The 21,561-nt window shown below is 48.5% G+C and overlaps 1 protein-coding gene across 1 annotated transcript in view; it reads right to left on the reverse strand.

Annotated features, from left to right (window-relative positions):
* Positions 1-21,561, reverse strand: part of LOC119394333 (kinesin-like protein KIF23) — a 39,861-nt gene that overhangs the window by 11,567 nt on the left and 6,733 nt on the right. Inside the window, exons 4-10 of the mRNA XM_037661628.2 lie at positions 21,075-21,211; positions 20,534-20,646; positions 11,294-11,461; positions 10,123-10,357; positions 9,364-9,466; positions 7,209-7,288; positions 6,817-6,936 (exon numbers count right to left, since the gene is read on the reverse strand). Of these exons, the coding sequence (XP_037517556.1) occupies positions 6,817-6,936; positions 7,209-7,288; positions 9,364-9,466; positions 10,123-10,357; positions 11,294-11,461; positions 20,534-20,646; positions 21,075-21,211 (956 nt within the window). The remainder of the gene's footprint in view (positions 1-6,816; positions 6,937-7,208; positions 7,289-9,363; positions 9,467-10,122; positions 10,358-11,293; positions 11,462-20,533; positions 20,647-21,074; positions 21,212-21,561) is intronic.

The raw sequence follows: 21,561 nt of genomic DNA on the forward strand, positions 1-21,561 counted from the left end.
ACAGGCGGCGAGCTTTCCCGCAACTCTCGAAAATAGCGGTAGCGCGGTGGGCGTTTACGACTGCTGCACACATCGATGGCGCCGAGTGCGCCACTTGAACGTAGCGGCATACGCACGCCGCAGCCTTGCAGCAACGACGCACTGCACTTGTTGCACCAGCTCCTCCTTGATAGTATCGCCAGGCATCCGTCGCATCGGTCGTTGTTGTGCTCGTGTGTTAGGCCTGCCGCGCGTTGTGGTGTGTGTAGCGATGGCTGCGGACGCGAAGAAACGGACAACCCTGACTTTTGCAGCAAAACTGGAAGCAATCCAGGCTGAAGGCGTGGGATTCGGACCTGGTGCGTCAGGGACGGAAGGTATGCCTTATCGTCGATAACTGCACGGCACACCACACCGATGCCCAGCTGAGCAACATCGAAGTGGTATTTCTGCCGCCCAACACCACTTCGAAGCTCCAACCGTTGGACCAGGGCATTATCTGCACATTTAAGTCTATCTACAAGTGTCGGCTGATCGACATTTTGCTTGTAAGACTCCGGATGGGCCAAGATCTGAAGATCGATCTTTTGGGCGCCATCCAAATGCTCAAGGCGTCGTGGGAAAACGTCAAGCAGTCGACGATAGCCAACTGCTTTCGGCATGCGGGCTTCGGTGGACGCACTGACGAAGCATCAGTGGAAGAATCCGAGGAAGCTGGGTTGGCATGCGCAGATGAAGAAAGCGAGCTCGCCGAAACGTGGAGCAAGCTGGAGAGCTTTGTTGGTGCGGAGCCGCAAAGCATGTGCATCGAAGACTTCGTTGGAGGTGATGACAGCACTGGTACAACGGCGGAGCTAACGGATGTAGAGATCGTCGCCGAAGCTACCGCTGAGCAGCCGAATGAAGACGCTGCCGAGGTGGATCCCGCAAGCGCTGATGGTGCCCCGCTCCCGACATCAGCTGAGGTCGTAGCCGCTTTGGCCCTTGCGCGCCGCCACTGCAGCGCGATTGAAGGCACCGGCCTTTCACTTGTGGATCGCCTGGACTATGTTGAGGACGCAGTCGTCAAACACGCCATTGCCAACAAAAAGCAGGCTACTCTTTTTCAGTATTTTAAGCCAACACAATAAATACTTTGTTTGAATCTTCAAGTGAGTATTTACTGCACCACGATTGGTTCGTTGGTTGTTTTCCACAAGTTCTTGACGCATTTTTTACGTGATTTTTTGTATCGAATTCTGTATATATCGAACTATTTCGCGATCGCCGTGCCGTTCGATATATCGAGGTTCGACTGTAGTATACATACAAAAAGTTAAGGGGGGGGACACTGCTCTTAAAAATTTCTCTTTATTTCGCAATCGATTTTTATGAAACTTCGCGACTATGTATATTTGTGCACCGATTTCAAACGACGTCCGATTCCCCAGACCCTTAAGGGACCGCGAAAACGTCTGGAAAAACGAATGCACGTGAAAACGCACATTTTTGGTAGGCATTTTTCGCTGACGGAGAGGGTCACAGCCGGAGTACAAAATTCCCATTGCAATTCAGCCAATGCATCGTTTAGGTGGCTCTGAAAAGAGCTGTTTATATAAAAAAAAAATACGACGTGGCCGGCACTACCTCATAGGTCAGCACTTGGGCGCAAAGAAGTCTCTTATTTTCTTTTGCACGGTCCGCTTGCCCGCAATTATGTCTGCCTCAATTTCAGTCAACGTCATGTTGCCACTGTACACCAATGACAGTGTCATCAGTGCTCGCGTCAACTCCGAGCTCGTTGGCTGTGTAGGAGCTGGCTCTTCGTTCTCGGTGTCGGAGTCATCGGAATCCTCCGTAACTTGATGAACGATTTCGTCATCGGTCAACTCCGCACATAGCTCGAGGTCTTTGTCAGCGTCGGCGAAGCCCTCAAGGGTTATCTCGGCTGGAATCGACACGCCGCCAGCGTGCAGATCGTCGAAGGCAACGTCCGCGGATGGCAGTTCGTCATCGTGAGCCTACGAGGTGGCTTTGTGCGCTTCGAAGGCGCGGACGAAGACGAAGGAGCAGTCGGTGCCATTGCTGTAAACGGCGAATCCGCTCGACGAAAAGCGCAGCATGAGACAGCTAGGAACTTGGTGGATGCTGAAGGTCGGGAAACGTGATCACTGAAGGTAGCGCGCAGCAGCAAACGATCAACCACAGACACGACCGCAGAGCTGGCACAGCTGACAAAACAACACGTGAACGAACACAGTGAGGTTTGGCTTGGCTAAGCTACGGCTGGCAATGGATTGACACGTGCGGTTTCGAGGTTACGGCAGCCGCGGCGCAGTGCGGCGGTGCTGCTGGCCACACCTGCGATGCGAGTATGGTGGGTTCAAGGATATGAAAACAACCAAAATAACGGCGTCGGTGGTGACTTTGGGTCGGCGGTTAACAGTAAAAAGTCCGGGAAATCGGATGGCGAAGGCTAGAAGCGTCCGGAATTTCGGACTTTTTAATACACTGACTCTACGGGGAACTTGACGGTGCCACAGATGAGTCCGGGAAATCAGGCATGTCCGGAATTTCGGGCGTCCGGGAAATCGGACGTCGACTGTATGCAATTACTTTTCTAGTATATTGTGTAGTTTTTAAAATACAAAATATTTCATGTGCCTTTTGGGGAGCAAAATAAACTGACCAAGTTTACAAAGTGAATGAGCATATCATGATAATCTGCGATTGAAAGTGTGTGCAGTGGCAACAGAAATGCATGTTCTAAACCAATTAGAACAAAAGTTATGGCATGTCGAACATTCACGGGCGAGTCAATTTTGAGCTAGAATGTCACTCGTGAATGTTCAACATACCATAACTTTTGTTCTAATGGGTTTAGAATAGGCTTGTGCGAATATTCGAGCACTGCGAATATTCGAACGAATATTACAGTATTCGAATTCGCTTCGAAACGAACAAATAGACATATATAAACTGCATAAAATCCCCTGTAAAGGTGGTTTCACTACAGTGGAGGTGTGCTATACTGTGAATACACCTTTCCAAGAGAAATCCGCACTGACGCGAAGCCCCACTTCAAGGTTAAATGAACATACAGTAAAACATCGTTAATTCAAAGTCACCAGGACTGTGAAAATCTAGTTAAGCGGGTTTTCGAATTACCCAAACATACAAAAAGCGGGATGCAAGGAACTTTGAATTGCTGGAAGTAATCAGAGGTGGTCGTTTGCTGTGCCTGCTAGTTTGCGGCTACAAGGGTTATGTTTTCCAGCAATACCTGGCCCCAATTTTGCCGCTAAACCGGGGAAACGGTGGGCTTCGCTGCTGCCAGTGCAAGAAAAAAAAGGGGGAAAAGAAACGGTCTCGTGGTCAACTAAAATGCGCACCTGCGAAAAAAAAGACATGCTTCACTGCAACACAGTGGTGACACGCAGGCAGCATGTCACCTACTCCTTGAAGCGCCAGCGCATCATGATGTGACTGGGTGGAAAAATCATCATTGAAGTTTTCGAAGTAGGCATTGCAGGCAAGTACTCCATCAGCAGTGCAAGTGCGCAAATTGCCGGAACAACCGCCAATCGGAGGTTCGCATACATCGTGAATTCCGTCAGAACGCCCTTTATTAATTTCTCTATTTTCCCAGAAAGAAAGGGTAAATCATGACGCGCCGACGTTGAGAGAAGCATGCGTCATGCTGCCCGCGTGTCACCACTGTGTTGCAGTGAAGCACGTCTTTTCCGCAGGCGCACATTTCAGCTGACCACGAGACCACCTTTTGTTTTGCTTTTAGGGGCGAAGCTCCTTATGCCGTGGGTCTGTCCATCCTCCGTTTGTTTGTAGTGTTGTAGTAGCCACCTCTAGCTCGTGAGAAGCGCGCGTTCTGGTATGCAGTAGAAGAAGAAAACGACGTTGACGAGTGACACTCTCGTTGCGTGTTCGTCTGTGTGGCGTTGTTTCTTCTTCACTACGTCTCGTGTTTTCAACAACACCCGAAGACAACATTTCAGATGTAACGCGTCATGAGGCTCCCTCTTGGCACGCTTTCTCTTTAGCTCGGAGTCACCAGATGGAAGACAAGGCTGCGGAACGGAGGGCACGGAAGGTGCCGGCAGCGCGCACTCGCAGACAGAATCCTGAGGTGAGAGCCCGCGAGGCCGAAGCTGCACGTCAATGCCGCGAAGCAGATTCCGCCGTTCGAGCCCCCGAAGCCGAAGCTGCTCGACAAGCTGCACGGCTGCGGCGAGAAGACCCCGCCGTTCGAGCCCGCGAAGCCGAAGCTGCTCGACAAGCTGCACGGCTGCGGCGCGAAGACCCCGCCGTTCGAGCCCGCGAAGCCGAAGCTGCTCGACAAGCTGCACGGCTGCGGCGCGAAGACCCCGCCGTTCGAGCCCGCGAAGCAGAAGCTGCTCGACAAGCTGCACGGCTGCGGCGAGAAGACCCCGCCGTTCGAGCCCGCGAGGCCGAAGCTGCACGTCAATGCCGCGAAGCAGATTCCGCCGTTCGAGCCCCCGAAGCCGAAGCTGCTCGACAAGCTGCACGGCTGCGGTGAGAAGACCCCGCCGTTCGAGCCCGCGAGGCCGAAGCTGCACGTCAATGCCGCGAAGCAGATTCCGCCGTTCGAGCCCCCGAAGCAGAAGCTGCTCGACAAGCTGCACGGCTGCGGCGAGAAGACCCCGCCGTTCGAGCCCGCGAGGCCGAAGCTGCACGTCAATGCCGCGAAGCAGATTCCGCCGTTCGAGCCCCCGAAGCCGAAGCTGCTCGACAAGCTGCACGGCTGCGGCGAGAAGACCCCGCCGTTCGAGCCCGCGAAGCCGAAGCTGCTCGACAAGCTGCACGGCTGCGGCGAGAAGACCCCGCCGTTCGAGCCCGCGAGGCCGAAGCTGCTCAACAAGCTGCACGGCTGCGGCGAGAAGACCCCGCCGTTCGAGCCCGCGAGGCCAAAGCTGCTCGACAAGCTGCACGGCTGCAGCGAGAAGACCCCGCCGTTCGACCCCGCAAGGCCGAAGCTAGTGAAACGTATTATTCACACAAGCCTAGTTCAGAACACCCATTTTTGTTGCACTGCATGCACACAGTTCTGATTGCAGATTATTGTGATATGCTGATTTACTTTGTAACTAACTCTGTTTCAAAAAAATCATTGCTCCCCAAGAGGCACATGAAATATTTTGTATCTTAAGAACTACACATAATACCACAGTCAAATCCCGCTACAACGAAATTGACGGGACGCGCGAAAAAGTTCGTTGTCATGGAATTTCGTTGCAGTGAAATTTCATCTATATACCACAAAAGTTAGGAATACCTGATGATCATGACTCGTCCTTTGGTCTCGGCAAGCGCATGCATTGTCCTTTGCATTTAACTGTCGCTAACTCGGACGCACTTGGCCGCACACCGTGTGAATGTATTTTCTCGCGTATAACACGCACAAAATATACAGAAAATTTAGCGCTAAACTCGGGGTGCGGGTTATACGCGAATTTCGTTGCGCAAGTTGGCTTCACGGCAACGCAATGAAGGCGGCTTTGCGTCAATAGGCGAGTTATACACGTGGGTTATACACGAAGCAAATACTATATGCAGGCTACCCTCGAAGCGTGCCGAGCGCGTAGCGCCGCGAAGGAGCGTGCCAAAGTTTGGTAGAGGCTAAGTGAAAATGAAGTGCCGAAGCTAGCTCCGCACTACCACAGTCATAAGCGAGAGAAAGGAAAGTCGAAACGCTTCGTGTCGTTTTACGACTTTGTTGCCTTTAATCTTTCTTCCGGTGTGTTAGCTGCGTACTTCAGCATATTCGGTATCGATAATCGCGACGATAGCGACGGCGGTCTCTGCCGCCGTTTTCTGCGCAGTGCTTCCGGCAAACGGTAGCGACGGTAGTTCCGTTTTCAATCTGTGCGCGCTGGCCGTGCGTGTGCCTTCAGAACTGCGTCGTTGCTATCTCTGATCGCGTCTACCATGGTTTTGGCCGCAGCATTGCATTGAGTCGGTGCGCGTACGTTCGATGGATGCGCGCGTACTTTCGTGGTCGCCTGTGGTCGCGTCGACACGACCGCATTTGTATTCACAGCGGTTGCGGGAGAATGCAGTTACGCTTGGACTAGGTGCGCGCTGGCGGCGCGTGTGCCTTCAAAACGCCATGGATGTCATTCACGATCGCAGGGCTTGTGACGACGAGCAGCAGTTTTGTATTGAGTGCTACGTCAAAACAATGGCGGGAGTTCATCAACGATTCTTCCGCGGCCCGCACGCGCATCAAATCCGCCGGCAGCATCATGGCGGATGGACGATCTGTCGCCGAGCATCTCAATGGCGAAAAATTTACCGGGATGTTCGTGAGGTGGCAGAAAGCATGTCTCCGATGAAGACACGGGTCTTGCGATGCGGCCGCACGGCTCTGGCAACGAGAAATGGTCGAATTTCTAGCGGAATTTCGCGGCAATCCTAGGCAAGCTCCTTTTCCTTATGTGATGGCACTTGCGAAAACTTCGTTCAAGCGGAAATACCCAGAAAAAGTATTCGTTGTGACGAGACATTTTTCGCATTGTTTTCTATGGGCGGCTGACGGGGAATCGAAAATTATTCGTTGTGGCGGAAATTTCGTTGTAGCGGTATTCGTTATAGCGGGATTCGACTGTAGAAAAATAATTGCATATTTGAAATTAGCTCACAAATATACATAAACTCAGGAAGTTTCATCAAAATTGATCAAGAAATAAATTTTTTTTTTCAAGTGCCATGTCCGCCCTTAATTTTGCAGTTCTGTGGCCCAGACTTGACAGCAATTCACCTTTTGAAAAATCCTGTGTCCCATAAGATATCAAGGCTGTCTGTAGCAGCAGTAATACTTACAAAGGTCTCGTCGTAGTCGTCTGGCCTTGGGTTCAGGCAGACGATCATCCGAACTTTGCCTTCGCCGTCAAAGAAGTTCTTGAAGAGATGGGTGATCTTCGTGTCTCTGTAGGGCACCATCTGAAATAGTTTGTAAAAGAAATTTATAGCAGGACACTAGGGCTACGATCTTTTAGGTTTCAGTGCACACTACACGGTGGATGCCTATCAGAAAGCAGCGAATGGAAGAACAGAGGCTTTGAAGGACTTGTTATACATGTATGGTTTTGTGGTCCCTGAACTGTTTCTAATATTTTGTTAACACACTAAATGCACCAAACAGTTCCAAAAAGCACTAATACACTGCAACAGAAGCTATACAATTAGGATGGGCCACAAATGCAAGACGTCACCTTGTTCGACCCAGTGGTCTGGTTTTCCCGCAGAATTTCAATGCATGTGCGCAAGACCATGAGGGAGTTGTTGATGTTACCTGAAAAGAAAGATTTTCTGTCTGGCAACTTTTCTATCATGATGTCACTGTTAAATCAATACACTAGAAGCATCAAGATAAAGGAAATTGACAAAAACTGCCACTCTGTGCAGGTAACGTTTGGTGTTATATGTTAGTTTTCTAGTTAAAACCATAAAAGATGAGTACACAATTTGATGGCACGTTGGAATTTGCGAAAATACTACCAACATGTACACAAGGGATTTGGCATCCTGCCACTGGCGCCATGTTGTCGTGGCTGGGAGTTAAACCCAAGACGTCACGCTTACCATCAGTGGGGCTCTTCGATTTTCCACTTCTGGCTACCCGCGGGCTGCCAGAGCCAGCCAGAGCGCGCTCGTTTTTCTCGGGTTGCTCCGACCCCCCCGCGGTGCACTTCCGGTTGGCGTTCGTTTTTCTCGGGTTGGACGGTTCTGGCGACCCGCGGGGAGCCCGAGGGTCGCCAGAACCTTCCACGACAATTTAGACGTGGAAGCTCTCTGGAAGGTTTCGGGCTAGCAGACGCCGCAAAGAGACGATACGCGCTCGCCGCCATCTTTGTGAGGACTCGACGGATTGCAATGCGGGCACTTGCGGACTACACCACTACACCTTTGCTTGTCCTTACGCTCGGGCCGCTCGGCGCCGTTCCGCCGTGCGAGGTGGCGCGATTACGAGTGGCGAGCATTTGGAGCTAATGTTTATTGCTTTTCTTATGTGTCCCGTGAAGTTTCCTTCTGTGAACAACGCGGCGAACTGTCGCGTTCTAACCATTCTAACTGCGTCGTGCACATGTCCCAAAAGTTATGTACACGTTCGTACGAACGCATGGAGACCCCTTTCGAGTATTTTTTCGTAGTAGTATTCGATTGTGGTGTCGTGTGTGCTTTATGTGCATTTAGCTGAGACAATTGTGATCGAACTAGCTATATTTCGCTCCGTCGTATGTTTGCGTGCGTGAACCCCGTCAGAACTTAACTATTTCAACTAGGTCTTCGATGTTGATAAAATGCACTGATAGAATAAAAGCGATCGCGACATTGTTTTTTTTGTGTGATCCTCGTTGGTCGCGAACGGCGTGTGAGCGTACTTCGATCTACGTGCCAGTATATGAGGTATAGTATTATGTTATGCTACGACGCGTCGATGTGAAAAAAACGAAGAAGAATTCAGAAATGTATACATCCTTTTGTTGCTTATTTCATCGTCTGCTTAGTCTTTTTCCACCTCTTAGTAATAATTCCATGCAGTATGTAAGCGGTTATCACCTAGTAGCTCAAATAAAAGCTGAGCTAGTACATGAGATTTTTGGAGTGCCACTTAGGACTGGGAAAGAGGCTCAGGCAACATCTGCCAAAATGAGTCGAAGACGCCTCGCACAAGTTTATTTTAGATATAACGCGCACTCGTGGTACCCATACCGCCGCATGTCTCAAGTTATGACAAAACGCAAGCTGGTCAACGCGTGTGTGCGACGTAGTACGCGATAGATCCTCGAGCTCTTTTGGGGACACGATCACTTTCGCGAGATTTTCGCGTCGTGTTGTGCAGCGACTGTTACACGTACTAAGCAGACGTGAGCTGGTTAAGCCGCTAGCGGCGCGGTAGCTCACCTTGCATCACTTTCGTGGCGCCGTGCGCAAGCTGGCTGTTTTGTTCGCGGACGGGGCGAGTTGCGCACGATTTTGCGAACGTACACACGTGATCGTATCCCAAATCCGTACGCTCGAGAATATCACTTCAGCTCTTCAGCAAACCTAGCCACATATTTTCAAGCGGGCAATGCAGAAAAACCAAAGCGCACGAGGCGCAAAGTTTCGTTTGCTGCCACGGCGATAGCGTTTGTTTACGTTTACGCTGGCTGTCTCAGCGTTCGATTTTGTAATCTTGGGGCAGCTTCGGGTTGTGTTGGGCTTCCCACACGTGTGACCAAGACGCTGCTTCCTGTCCCGACCGGAACATGCTGGCTGACCCTCTGGCTATCTCTGGCTGCCAGAGAACTGCCAGAAGTCCGAAAATCGAAGAGGCCCAGTGAAGTGTAAGCTAGTCTTACAAGTAGAAAGGACCCAGCTCACCTGCTTCCCTCAGCCTGTGACCAGTGTTGCCGGTTCTGTCTGTGCGCTCACTGCCAGCAAGGTCAACAAGCGAAAGCTGGCTGATGATCAACGCATTCTTGTCCTGTAAGAAACACAAAAAAAAAAATAATGAAGTATCTCAGTACTTTCAGCCTAAATTAACAGTTGTATGTTTGTTTCGTTTTTTCTCGACTTCACATGAGGCACATCGTACTCGCTGCTGTCATTGTACTGCGAAGGTTATTTGCTTTGGTGGGCACATGTTCACCCAATAGAGAGCACAATCTTTAACATCTTGGATGCCATACCGCACACACTCGACTAAGCGCCGTGCTCGTGCAAGGGCCGCTCCCCCCAACTTGGCAGTCCAAATTCTGAAAAAAGAAAAAAAATCTCGCCAGCAAGTGGCAGTGTTGTCGCGTCTCGCGTACGCCGTATTTCGCAGGAGCCACCAGGATTTCCAATGCCATGAACTGCACTGAGGACGATTGGATACATGAATGTGAGGATGACCTGAGCAGCGGTGACGAGCCGAGCCCGAGCAGCGATACCGATGAAGACATCTAGCAAGAATGTCTGCAGCTATCCCGTCGTTAGGTATATATGGCACGATTAATTAGGTTTTCCCGTAAGTGGATCGAAAATTGAACAAAAATTTCACCATTCCGTGGAAGGTCCGCACCCCATCAAAATCGCGGAAAAAATTGCGGCCCTTAGTGAAGTGTATACGGTATTCTTCAACGTAACATCAATACATGCCTGTATTATATCCAAGCCCTGAGCGTCGAGGGGAGCCTGAACGAGCCGGATGTTGAAGACACTGTGGCTCCTGCTCGACTCCGCGTTGAGGGCGGTGTGGGCGATGCGCTTGCGCTTCTGTCCTCGGCACCAGGCATCGAATGCCTCGTCGGCACTCTTCACTTCCACCTCGGTCACCCCGAAGGCGTAGACACAGCGCTTGGAGTCCTCTCGTAGCATCTTTGACTGCAGCTGCCTGGACAGTGCAGACAGAGTTTTATTGACCAATCAATAGTATCTACCCCAAAGAGCACACCGACAAGACCAATAACAATAAGTTGTGGCGTTTTACGTGCCAAAACCATGATTAGCATGAGGCACGGCGTAGTGAAGGGCTCCAGAAATTTCGACCATCTGGCATTCTTTAATGTGCACTGACAACGCACAGTCCTCCAGCATTTCGCCTCCATTGAAATGCAACAGCTGTGGTCGGAATAGAACCCATGATATACCACAGAGGTGGATAGAGACAAGAGCAAGATGACGCGCTGGTAAAAATAATGGAAAAAGGTTACTCTAGAAAAACAAAAATGCCACCAATCCGAGTCATCACGTGTGCCATTTCAATGACAGGTTGGCTTTATGAATTACGACAAAGTATACGCTACGTGCAAGCTGTTGCAACAGGCCCATGAGGAAACTAATATGCTGTCAATGATGACAAACAATGTATAACGCAACACCAGCCAGTGCCTGTCACATCTTTCCTTATCCTAGTCCCCTGCCTCTATTGTGTGCTTTTCATTCATCCACATGCAGTTTCACCCTCTGCCCGACTTGCTGCACTTGGTCAAATGTGCTTTGAGGCTCTTTCATGGCTATGAGCGGCGCTGGATAACACCCCCATGCTGAATGGGAAGATGACCGCCACTGAGCATCAGACGCATTAGCCGAAGGGTGCAGGTTCAGTCCCTACTGGCAGCAAGTTGTCTTTTCATCCACACCAATTTCTTTACATGTATCATAATTACTACACTATAGTTGATATACTACAAATGATGAACCCTGTATCTTCCTTAGCTTTGTTAACCTAACCTAATGAAACCAACAGACAGCAAACTAAAAAAACGAGCCTTTGTTCCGTTCCCCCTTTCGTTCATTGAGGAAAAGAAGTGCTTTCAGAATAGCTTACTTTGTCTTGAGAGGGTCTATCGGATTGTCCTCCAGGAGGTCATACACATAATTGTTGTAAATTTCAATGTACGACACAAACACTGCATATGCCATGTCGGGGTCGACGTCGTCCACCTTGGCAGTTTCATGCACTCGACTAGACCAGTCCATTGCGTCGTCGTCCCTCCTGAAACGAAAACAAGGAGACATTAAATAGTGTCACGCGGTTGCGATGGTGAAGAAGGCTGCAGCAAGACTGGGAAATACACAATGTTTATTTGGGCAAACTTGTGCCCGGCAAATGAAAAGTCAAAGTACAAGCGATTCACATTGTAAACTGACAGCAGCGAGAACAGTCGTCTGCCGTCGAGTAATCTACCAAGCGTTAAAGCACGCCTGCTTTTATACGTGTGCTACTGAAAATTCCACCGTCATCACTGGTGGCTGTAAGCTCTCCAATAAACTAGACTATTCCCGTCCTGCGCGGAATCTTAACAGAATTATCGCAAACAATCGCGAATCTTCTCAAACATTGCGGTGCGGTCTGCGCCAAGTGTTGCTAACAGTCTTTGTGGTTGAAACCTGGATACAGCAAAATAAAACGGGCGTGGGAATATCAAGGATGAGCACTGCATCTTCACACATTCATCCCCACACACCTGCATGCAAAGGAAGGTACCGTACAAGTGGAGCTTCTATGCTCTTGCACTTCGCAGGCAATGCTATCCCATAACTTTACACAGAAGTTTCATGGCCGGTACAGTACTGAAGACCTCGCAAGTGATGCACCAGTTCTCATAGCAACAGCCAACCAAAGTGAACCTATCAGTGTGCTCACGTGCTTGGCCAATAGGAGGGAGGCATGCATGACAAGCTTCAGGATACCAACCCCCAATTTTCTCTAGTTCTGCGCTTTTTCTATACAGAGACCATAGGCAAGGAGAAAGGGAAAATGCTCCATGAACTCCAGTGATAATTTTACTACTTTTGAGCTTTTTTTTATCATTGTTTTCGATGGCAAGATCACTTTTGGGGCAATTTTAATGCACTGTCATCTATACCGTTTATGAAGTGCCCACTAAACACTATGCTCATCAAAACGTTCCTAGATAAACTTTTAGAATCTTTGCTTTCAAATGACAACATCCCTCCCTAAATTAAGCCTTATAAAGAGGAACACGTCCATTCTGAAGCTTATGTGAAAATGCGCTGTAGTAAAATAAATGTGGCCAAATGAGAAAAATGTTGCCCTCATCCACAGGGCAAGATGCACGGAAATGCTGATTCATCCAATAATAGTGTTTTCATAACGCGTCGAGAAGTTTCACCACTTGTATTTCTGTAAACGTTTTGTGTTGCTGCATGTTACCCACTATATATAACATCTCTCTTTCTGCTGTATCACGAACACCATTGCGTCCATCCCTTTCATTGCATGCTTCTTTTTAGAGTCACTCTGTTGCTTGTCACATACCAGTGTGCAATGTGCATAAACATTTGTTTGCTTCAGATCATGCTGCACCAGGGTGTCTACCGAGTTGACTTTTCTAAATTCCCTGAGTGTTTTTGCTAAAATTCCCTGAGTGAAGCAGAACTTCGTTTTATGTCAAGATGGGTAGAGACCATGTCGCTCGGTGATGTCACTCTCTAATACGCACGTTAGAAAATAAAAACGACTTAATCCCATTTGAATAGTACATAGAACAGTTAAACCTCAATATAGAGAAGTTGGTAAAAGCGGCAACTCACTTCGTTATATCGAAACTTCGTTAGACTGAAATTCGACCTTTCATGCAAGGCATAGTTACTGAAGGATTAATCTTAAACTGAAAATGCCACAAGAATGCTCGACTAATATGGCTACATGGAAAAACTTATTTTTTTGCGTGAAAAAAAAATCAATTTTGTTGAGCCTGAGGTGCAGCGATCACAGTTAGATGCCTTGCCAGAGTGTCACATGTAAATACGAAACAAATGCGGGTTTAATGCACTGTGGAATTGCGCTTGTTCTGCTGCTGCGGGTTGTTGTCAAATCCTCCCGCGTTGCCCAGAGCAATGCAACGCCTTTGCTACCATGTTGCCCAGAAGAACCATTTGCTCTCCACGAACGCACAACATCGAAAACCATTTCACGTTAGAAAAAAAGAGTCACAGTTTCACCGCGGGGGCAAAATAGTAAATCCGATAGCAACAAAGAGGAATTTCATATGAATATAGGCTAGCAGCTTGCTCCTTTAGGAAACGCAGCCGCTGCACTAAGAGAAGTGCCCTATCTATGGCTCAGGGGCGGATTCAGGTACCTAATGGTGGGGGGGGTACAATGGCTGAAGCCCCCGCTCAGCAGTGGATTTTGGTGGGTCTCATATATTTGCAACAGCCCAGAGGGGATTATGGCAGTGCCTAAGAAGACTTCGTAAATGTGCATAGGGAAGCAGGAAAAGGTAGAGCGATGAGAGAGGTAGAGAGCAGGGACAAGATTCTCTTTACCCCTTTTGGGCAGTGGCAGGCAAAGCAACCTGAAAAAGGGGGCAAACTCAACAGGCAGCCTGACAAAGGAGGTGGACGACAGGCACTGAAGGGAGGGGGCGGGGGCTGGCTTAAGGGGGGGGGGGGGGATCGCCGCTACGTCCCCCTCCCCCTTGATCCGCCACTGCTATGGCTTCAACAGAAGTTTTGCAATTAGAGCACAACACCTACAAAGGTATGCGCCGTCTGCTGATCCCCACTAAAGATACCGCGGCGCACGCGACCACGCCCGCTGGTACAAAGTACGCACTTCCTGTCGGACTCACGCAGCCCCCCCCCCCACCTCCCCAATCCGCCGGCTCCTATCTCCATGTGCCCACCGCGCGAACGAGACGAGCGCTCGCGCGCTTTCAGTCGCGCATGGAGCATACGACGCGCGGGGTGATGTAATCGCGATTTGGACTTGATAAGGAAGATCATGGCGAAGGCAACAAATTCGCGCCGGAGCGTCTATATAATTGCTATCGCAAAAAAAAGCAATACAGCTGCGGGCTAAGATCGCATGAAAGCACGGCAACAGCCTGAATTACGGCACATGCGATTATGGTGGAAATGTTACTGTTTTCCGACATCGCGCGCCGAATCGAGTAAATGGGACCCGTGCTGGTGTCGCGAATTTCGGTCGCCGTTATGCCTTGGCTCTGAAAAGTTTTGTAATTCGGCTTTGTAGCAAACATCCACGTGGTGTGGCTCGTAATTGCGAGCTGCAGCCCCCAAAAATATCGGTCAACTGCCTAAAATTTGTTTCAACAGTGCCCATCGGGAAAAAATGAAAAAAAAAAGCTTTCACTTGCTGTGAATGGGCCCGTTAGTTACGCTAGCTCTCGCCTGGAAATTTATTCTGTTCTTCACGGAGTCCTAAATAGCATCTTTGAAGCTCGGGATCAGAGCGAGTGAGCTCTCCGATAACAGCCAACAAGCGTCGTCTTTTTTCTCGCCGATCGGGATGGCTTGCCAGATACCAGCCTTGTCGAAGACATCCGCTTCCTGAACGATCGCGATCGCTTGCAAGATAACTCAAACTCGTTAGATCTACTGCTACCGCTTCTACAACTAATCATGCTTGTTACTTGACACGCGGCGATAACAAAAACAGCATATCGGGCGCTAACGCACAGCACGCGCGAGAATACAGAACTACACCGTGTAGTCACAGAACACCCTGACAACATTGCGCGATACGATGTGTCGTGTTTCACGGTTCCCGCATGCCACGCATTAGCCGGATTTTCTCCCACTTCACCGCTCCGAAGGCGATGACAGCATCGAGGTGCGCCACTTCCCCGCAGCCGCAGCGGCCCGTTTGATTTGGAAAATGCGTTCACAAAATATCGAGCCCGCGCTACCTCTACTTTCGTTGCCTTTCATTTCAATAAAGTTACTGTGGATTTTCCCTGATGGGAGCACAATTTCCCTGAGTTTTCCCTGAGAATTTCCCGACTACCCAAAATCCCTGAGAATTCCCGGTTTTCCCGGTCGGTAGACACCCTGTGCACATGCTGTGTTGACCTCAGTAAATCAATGTCAGCCACAGTAAATAAATGGTCGTGCTCAACAACTGCCACAAGAATCTCATTTACAGCACAAGATAGTGACATTTCAATCTGCACAAACCACAGTCAAACCTCAATTTAACGGACTATTTTCTTTTGAGTTTAATCACAGGAAAAACAAAACGCACTAGGTGAAGAGTCAAATTACATACAATAGAGTCAACACAGCCTGCTGTGACAAATGCATAATACGACAGCCACTCGTGACAAGCCAGTATCAAATGACAGCATTTGATAGAAGCTTGCAGCACTCTTCAAGAGCAATTCCCAATGTGTTTCTGCAATGAGCTTCCTTATCTTCTTTTCCTCTGCTTCGCAGACCCCTTCAGCCTAGCAAGAGCCATAACTCAGCTGGCTGTTGTACCATGTATTGATAAAATTGCACAATAAATCAGTGCTAGCAAGCAGCCTAGAGGAGAGAAGCGTTAGCAAAATCTTGCACTGGAATCAGACAGCATGAAGTCCAGCTGCATATGCAGAGGGAAGGTGGATTCACTGCACTGTCAAGGGTGCAAGGCAAATGCACTCAAGTGCCAGAGTCAGCACAGCTACATATCTACCTTACTCAGTGTTCTCATCCAACAGATGAAACCAAAAAGTAAAACAGGTTTCATAGCTGTGCAATACTAGTACTAGTACGCTCATCAGTTTGTTAGAGGACTGTGGTTCAAATCTCCATATGGAGGATCTTTTTTTCCCCTATGGTTAATCGCATCACATTCCCAAGTTGTATGACAATGAAAACTAGGGGTATATTTTTGGAATGCAGTTTAAACTAACCACATCGAACTCATTTACATAAAATTATCCCGTTACTGCAACAGTGATATCACACGACATCAACACGGCAGAAAGGAACACTATATTTTGAAAACAAAGATGGCACCATCGCCTGAGCTGCACTTGATTGTCCTCATCCAGCTGGCTCCCACACTTAAGAATATAGAACAATTTCTGAACACTAGAGCACAGAACACTCGTAAGCTTGCTTTGCTGCTTCAACTTTGAAACAATTATGCATCGCCGTTTCGAGATTGTTTAAAGGGACTGTCTATCGTTCGGAAAAATTTTTTTTATTGTGGTGAAAATGAGAAGATCCTTCGTCACATCGGCGGCAACGAGCGCGCTTTCGTCCCATAAAAAAAGAATTATAATTTTAATATGATGTTGAAAACCGTGAAAGAATGACCGCTAGCGTCACCCAACAGCAAAGTGGTCGCAATTCCCGCATTCTATAGGTATGACAGACTATCCACGCAGGTGGACTTATTTTGCTTAAAAACAAACACGTAGAACTTGAGTGTATTTTCCACTCTTGAAACAGCTTTAGATTGCGTCAAAAAGTAATTTTTGCTGTATTTTTTTTATCTCACGCGCCCAAAAAGACGCCTGGCAGCGCTGCCGACGCCGCCGCTTTCGAGTTCGTCTGCTTCAACACCCCGCGCGCTGGTTGTACCGTTACGCTGCACTGTCGTTAGGATGTCTCGCGCGTGCTGTGCTGTGCTGTGCTGTGCTGTGCTGTGAAGGCATGCATTTATAATCGCTACATCAGTACAGGAGTTTCGTTACATCGTTTGCCTGCAAGACCGTTACAGAAATGTCTGTGGGAAGATTGCGGCAGCAGTGCTAAAATAAACGCATAGACTGCAATCATAGCAAAACGAGTGTTCTGTAATCGTATAATAAGGCTTCATTTAACCGATGGTGCGCTTAAAACGACTGTTACATTCATTGCATTAGTGTTCAGAGAAAAAAAAAAAATCCTACAGAAATGACATGTGCTTTCGGTTTTAAGTTTTACCGACACCACAATCGTCATGGCGTCCACCAGCCAGTGTTGTGGGGCATATTCACACCAATGGAAGAAGACCGAACGCAGATCGAAAAATTCTGTTTTAATATTTTCTGCTCACTTACCAGAGAAACCGCTACAAGGTTGGACACTTCAGACGGTATGCTTTCGAATGCGGTACAAAACAGAAAAGCGATGAAGGACGGTAGACAGTCCCTTTAAAGCAGCAAAGTGCTCATCACCGAGAGCTTTGATGCAAATCTGCTGCGAGGCCACCCCCAATGCACTACTCTACCACGCTTCAAAAGCTTAGGGGTGGTGGTGGCATAGGTTTCACAGTCTCCTCACTTCCTTCATCCAATTCGTTGCTGACGAATCAAAATCCTCAAGGTGTAGGCCTTTAAGAGCAATGACAAAGAGCAGAAACCTGACTACGGTAAAATCCCGACAAGCACCCCTACCCAAGCAAGCGCCCCCCTCCTTTTTACAAGAGGTTTGAAATATGCGCCAATGACAGAGCAGCCGCACTTCACCCTCCTCTCCCGCCATTTTCACTGTTTAATTCGCGGTTTTGGAAACAGCGAATGCACGCGCACTCAAAAAAGCATTTCATTAGAAGCAGTAACATAGGTCGGCAAACTCGCTCATGAGTCGACTCACTCAGACTCTGATAGAGCCGCGAGTCTGAGAGTAATATTTTGGCGAGCTCGAGTCCGAGTGAGAAAAATTTCAGCGAGTCTGAGCTTGAGTAAACCCGGTAGAGAGAAGTTTCGGCAAGTCCGAATAAGCCCTAAGCGCAAAATGTATTTCTTGAGCGAGTCTGAGTGAGCTCCACACTTCTTTGCCGACATATGGTTCTATCTGCACAACTTGAGCATTGCTATCAGCCTTATGTCGGCTCATGTTTATATTCCCGCTGACTCGCACATATTTCAAAGCACTAGCGTTCATACGCCAGCTCCATATATATTAATCAGAGGCGTGAGTTGCGTAGAGGGGGGCGGGGCAGATTCAAAGCTGCGAGCCTGACTACGAGTAATATTTTGGCGAGTGAGTCGAGTGAGCTCTAAGTACAAACTATGTAGAACCTCGTTGATACGCTTCCGAAAAAAAACTCGAAAAAAAAAAACGTACGATCCAGGAAAACGTACGATCCGAATCCAGTAAAAATTGAGGCTGACAAGGTGCGAGGGCAAAAAACATTTCTCAAAAAACATGGAAGGACTCTTCGATTTTCGAACTCCTGGCATCTCGCTGGCAGCCAGAGGTCAGCCACCTAGTTCCAGTCCTGACCGGAAATGACGTCGTGGTCACGTGTACTGAAATCCTGAGACAACCCGAATATTGCAACATTGAACTCTGACAACCAGCGTGAACGTAAAGAAATGCTACCGCCGTACGTGTCAGCAGACGAAACTTTGCGCCGCATGAGCGTCGGTTCTTTCTGCATTGCCGCTTGGAAATATGGGGCTAAGTTTGCCGAAGAGCAGAAGTGATATTCTCGAGCATGCGCATTTGGGATACGATAACGTACGTTCGCAAGATCACGCGTGACTCGCCCCGTCCGTGAAGAATCCGCCCCCTAAAGGCTTAACAAGCTGAACTCTTCGCAGTGCACGTAACAATCGTGGTACAACACGATATGCGAAATCTCGCGAAAGTGATAAGCGTGCCCGAAAGCGACAGCTGTTCGCGGCTATCGCATACTACGCCGCACACTCGCGCTGATCAGTTTGCGTTCTGTCTTAACTTGAGACATGCGCTGTATTCGCCGCCACTCGTAATCGCACCATCTCACACGGCGGAACGGGCTTTAAAAGATAACGGCCGGCGTAACGGCAACCGAAGGTGAAGTCCCCAAGCGCTCGCTCTTTGATCTGTCGAGTCCTCAAAAAGATGGCGGCGAGAGCGCATCGTCTCGTTTTGGCGTCTGATAACCTCCCAGATATCTTCCAGAACAAATCTTTTCTGGCAGTTTCTGACGACCCGCTGGTAGGCAGAATTGCCCAGCTAGAGAAATAAGCCGACTTGAATTGCGCCGGGCGGAGCAACCCAAAAACGAATGCGCTCCGGGAGAAAAGTGTGGGGGAAATTATCGGCCATATTCACTGGGCAAAATGGCGGCATTGCTATGGTTACGGGTCGCGGCGTGTTGTGCAGCGGTGGCGATGCGGCGGCGGCATGTGCGTTTCCGCGGCAAGCCGTTTGAAGATTTGACGGCCAGCGTCGCTGCCTGCCTTCGGGTCGGTGTGTGGTTGACAGAGAGCGGCGATCGAGCAATCCGGAAGAGACGCAGAGGGGACAATTGAGCAAAGCAGAGAAGGGGCGGACGGGGGCAAAGGCACTGCGGAAAAGTTGCCGTCGCCGCACGGCGGCTGTCTGCCACTTCGCGCTTTACAAGTACACGAGAGGGCACTTTTTGCACACCTGAATTAGAGTTTCCGAGTACAAAAACGTATTATACGACCACAGTTTTCCGCGGTGCTGAACGTTGCTGCCGAATAATCGTATTTTCCGGGAACGTATTAACCGGAACGTATTACACACAGCTGTATTAGGTTATTTTTCAATTTTCGCGATTTCGAGCGTAGGAGCCGGGAAATCGTACTAAGCGGGAATGTATCAACGAGGTTCTACTCTATTTCATGAGTGAGTGAGTGAGCTCCACATTTTTTGCAGACCTACGAGCACAGGTGAGCATTTTTTTTATTCTTAGGGGCTCTGTTGCCGCCATTTTGAATTTTGATCCACGACTGAGCAAGGGCCCCCCCCTCCAAGTCGTCCGATTATCTTTCACCACTGTAGGGGGAGGGGGGGCACTTACTAGGGATATTACGGTACACTCAAACCTCGTTATAACGAACACTGTTATAATGAAGTAAATGAAAAACAGTCTTGTCATAGATAGTGTTACCAATAAACGTTTATAACGAATTTTCGGATATAACGAAGTTATTTTCATGGCAGATGTGACTGTTATAATGAGGTTTGAGTGTAGTGATGTGATGCTGCCCAGGAAAGCGAACAGCCACGACATTTAAGCATGGGTGATGTTTGTCATTACAGACTTCTTTGCACAGCACAGTTCTCAATGCCCTCTTTCTTTTCTTTTGAAGAGTACGCTACCTAGGTCATGCACCACTTCGAAGCATATTTAAGAGAGGGGATGCAAGAGGAGCGGCACCTTCTATGTTTGCCCTAGAAAAGCACGATTTATTCTATCCGAGACATGCTGCCATACACTGTGTTAATCATGAACGTCGTGCTGTTTTCATTCGCGATAAGAAGGGATCAATACGAGTGGGCTATACTGCATATTGTGACATTTTTACTATAAAAAGTTTCCTCAAAGAGTTGTTGAAAAGAAGAAAAACAACGCCCTACACACCTCCTTATTTTCGGTGGCTTCGGCGTGTGAGGCATGATCTCCTGTTGGTACTCTCCTAGGGCTTCAGCCATTGTCTGTGTGTCGTAGCCGTTGAGCTTGTCTGGCTTGAACACCTGAAAAAGATTATGCGTGCAGGATGTTTGGAACGTGTGCAAAGCAAGGCAGAAGCAGCTCTTAAATTGCCCTATGTTTTAAGCAATGATGACAAGATTAACTTACCGAGGAAAATCACTAACAGTTTCAACAGCAACAATTCATCTCTACTCCCTGTTGCCCATTACAAAACTCTGAAACCAGAACACTAAACGGTCGCTAGCAAAATGTTGTTGCAGCTGTCTTTAGCTCCAGGACAGCATCCTGTATAACTAGGTAATACTAGCACTATGAGCTTTACTGAGAGCTGAAGAGAGGTGCAGCATACAAGTACAAAACAAATCTTGTCAGGAGCACTTGTTCCATTTGAGAAATTTTCGTTTACCGAGAGTCTACTGTACATAAAAAGCTGCAAAACTGAACAGCGTAACCAGCAAGGTAGACTTACGTATTTCCTGGCTTGGAATTCTCCGATGGAATTAAACACGACGTCCAAGCACCGTGGCAGAATGCCTCCGTCCTGCGGATGCCCCGTCATGGTGTACGTCTTGCCGGATGACGTGATTCCATAGGTGAACAAGAGCCCTGGAAGAACAGACTTTCACCTGAACACCTGGAGAGCTTCTTTCCCTTGATAGCGGTGCAATAAAACATGCCTCCGATTTTAGAGAGCTCCGTAATATTCTCACTGGGGACAGTAACATTACAATTGATATTGCTTGGCTACAGAGCTCACTTAGTCGCTGCTTACAAGCACCGCTTCTGGTGACAGAGCTGTTGAAAATGTGCAAAACGAAAAACAAATGAAATGGAATCAAAGTTAATTTGATGTGCCTCATTGTAAACCTGCTTCTGACATTTATTATACAGTCGACGTCCGATTTCTCGGACGCCCGAAATTCCGGACATGCCTGATTTCCCGGACTCATCTGTGG

Source organism: Rhipicephalus sanguineus, chromosome 5 (assembly GCF_013339695.2).
Source record: "Rhipicephalus sanguineus isolate Rsan-2018 chromosome 5, BIME_Rsan_1.4, whole genome shotgun sequence".
Lineage (NCBI taxonomy): Eukaryota > Metazoa > Arthropoda > Arachnida > Ixodida > Ixodidae > Rhipicephalus > Rhipicephalus sanguineus.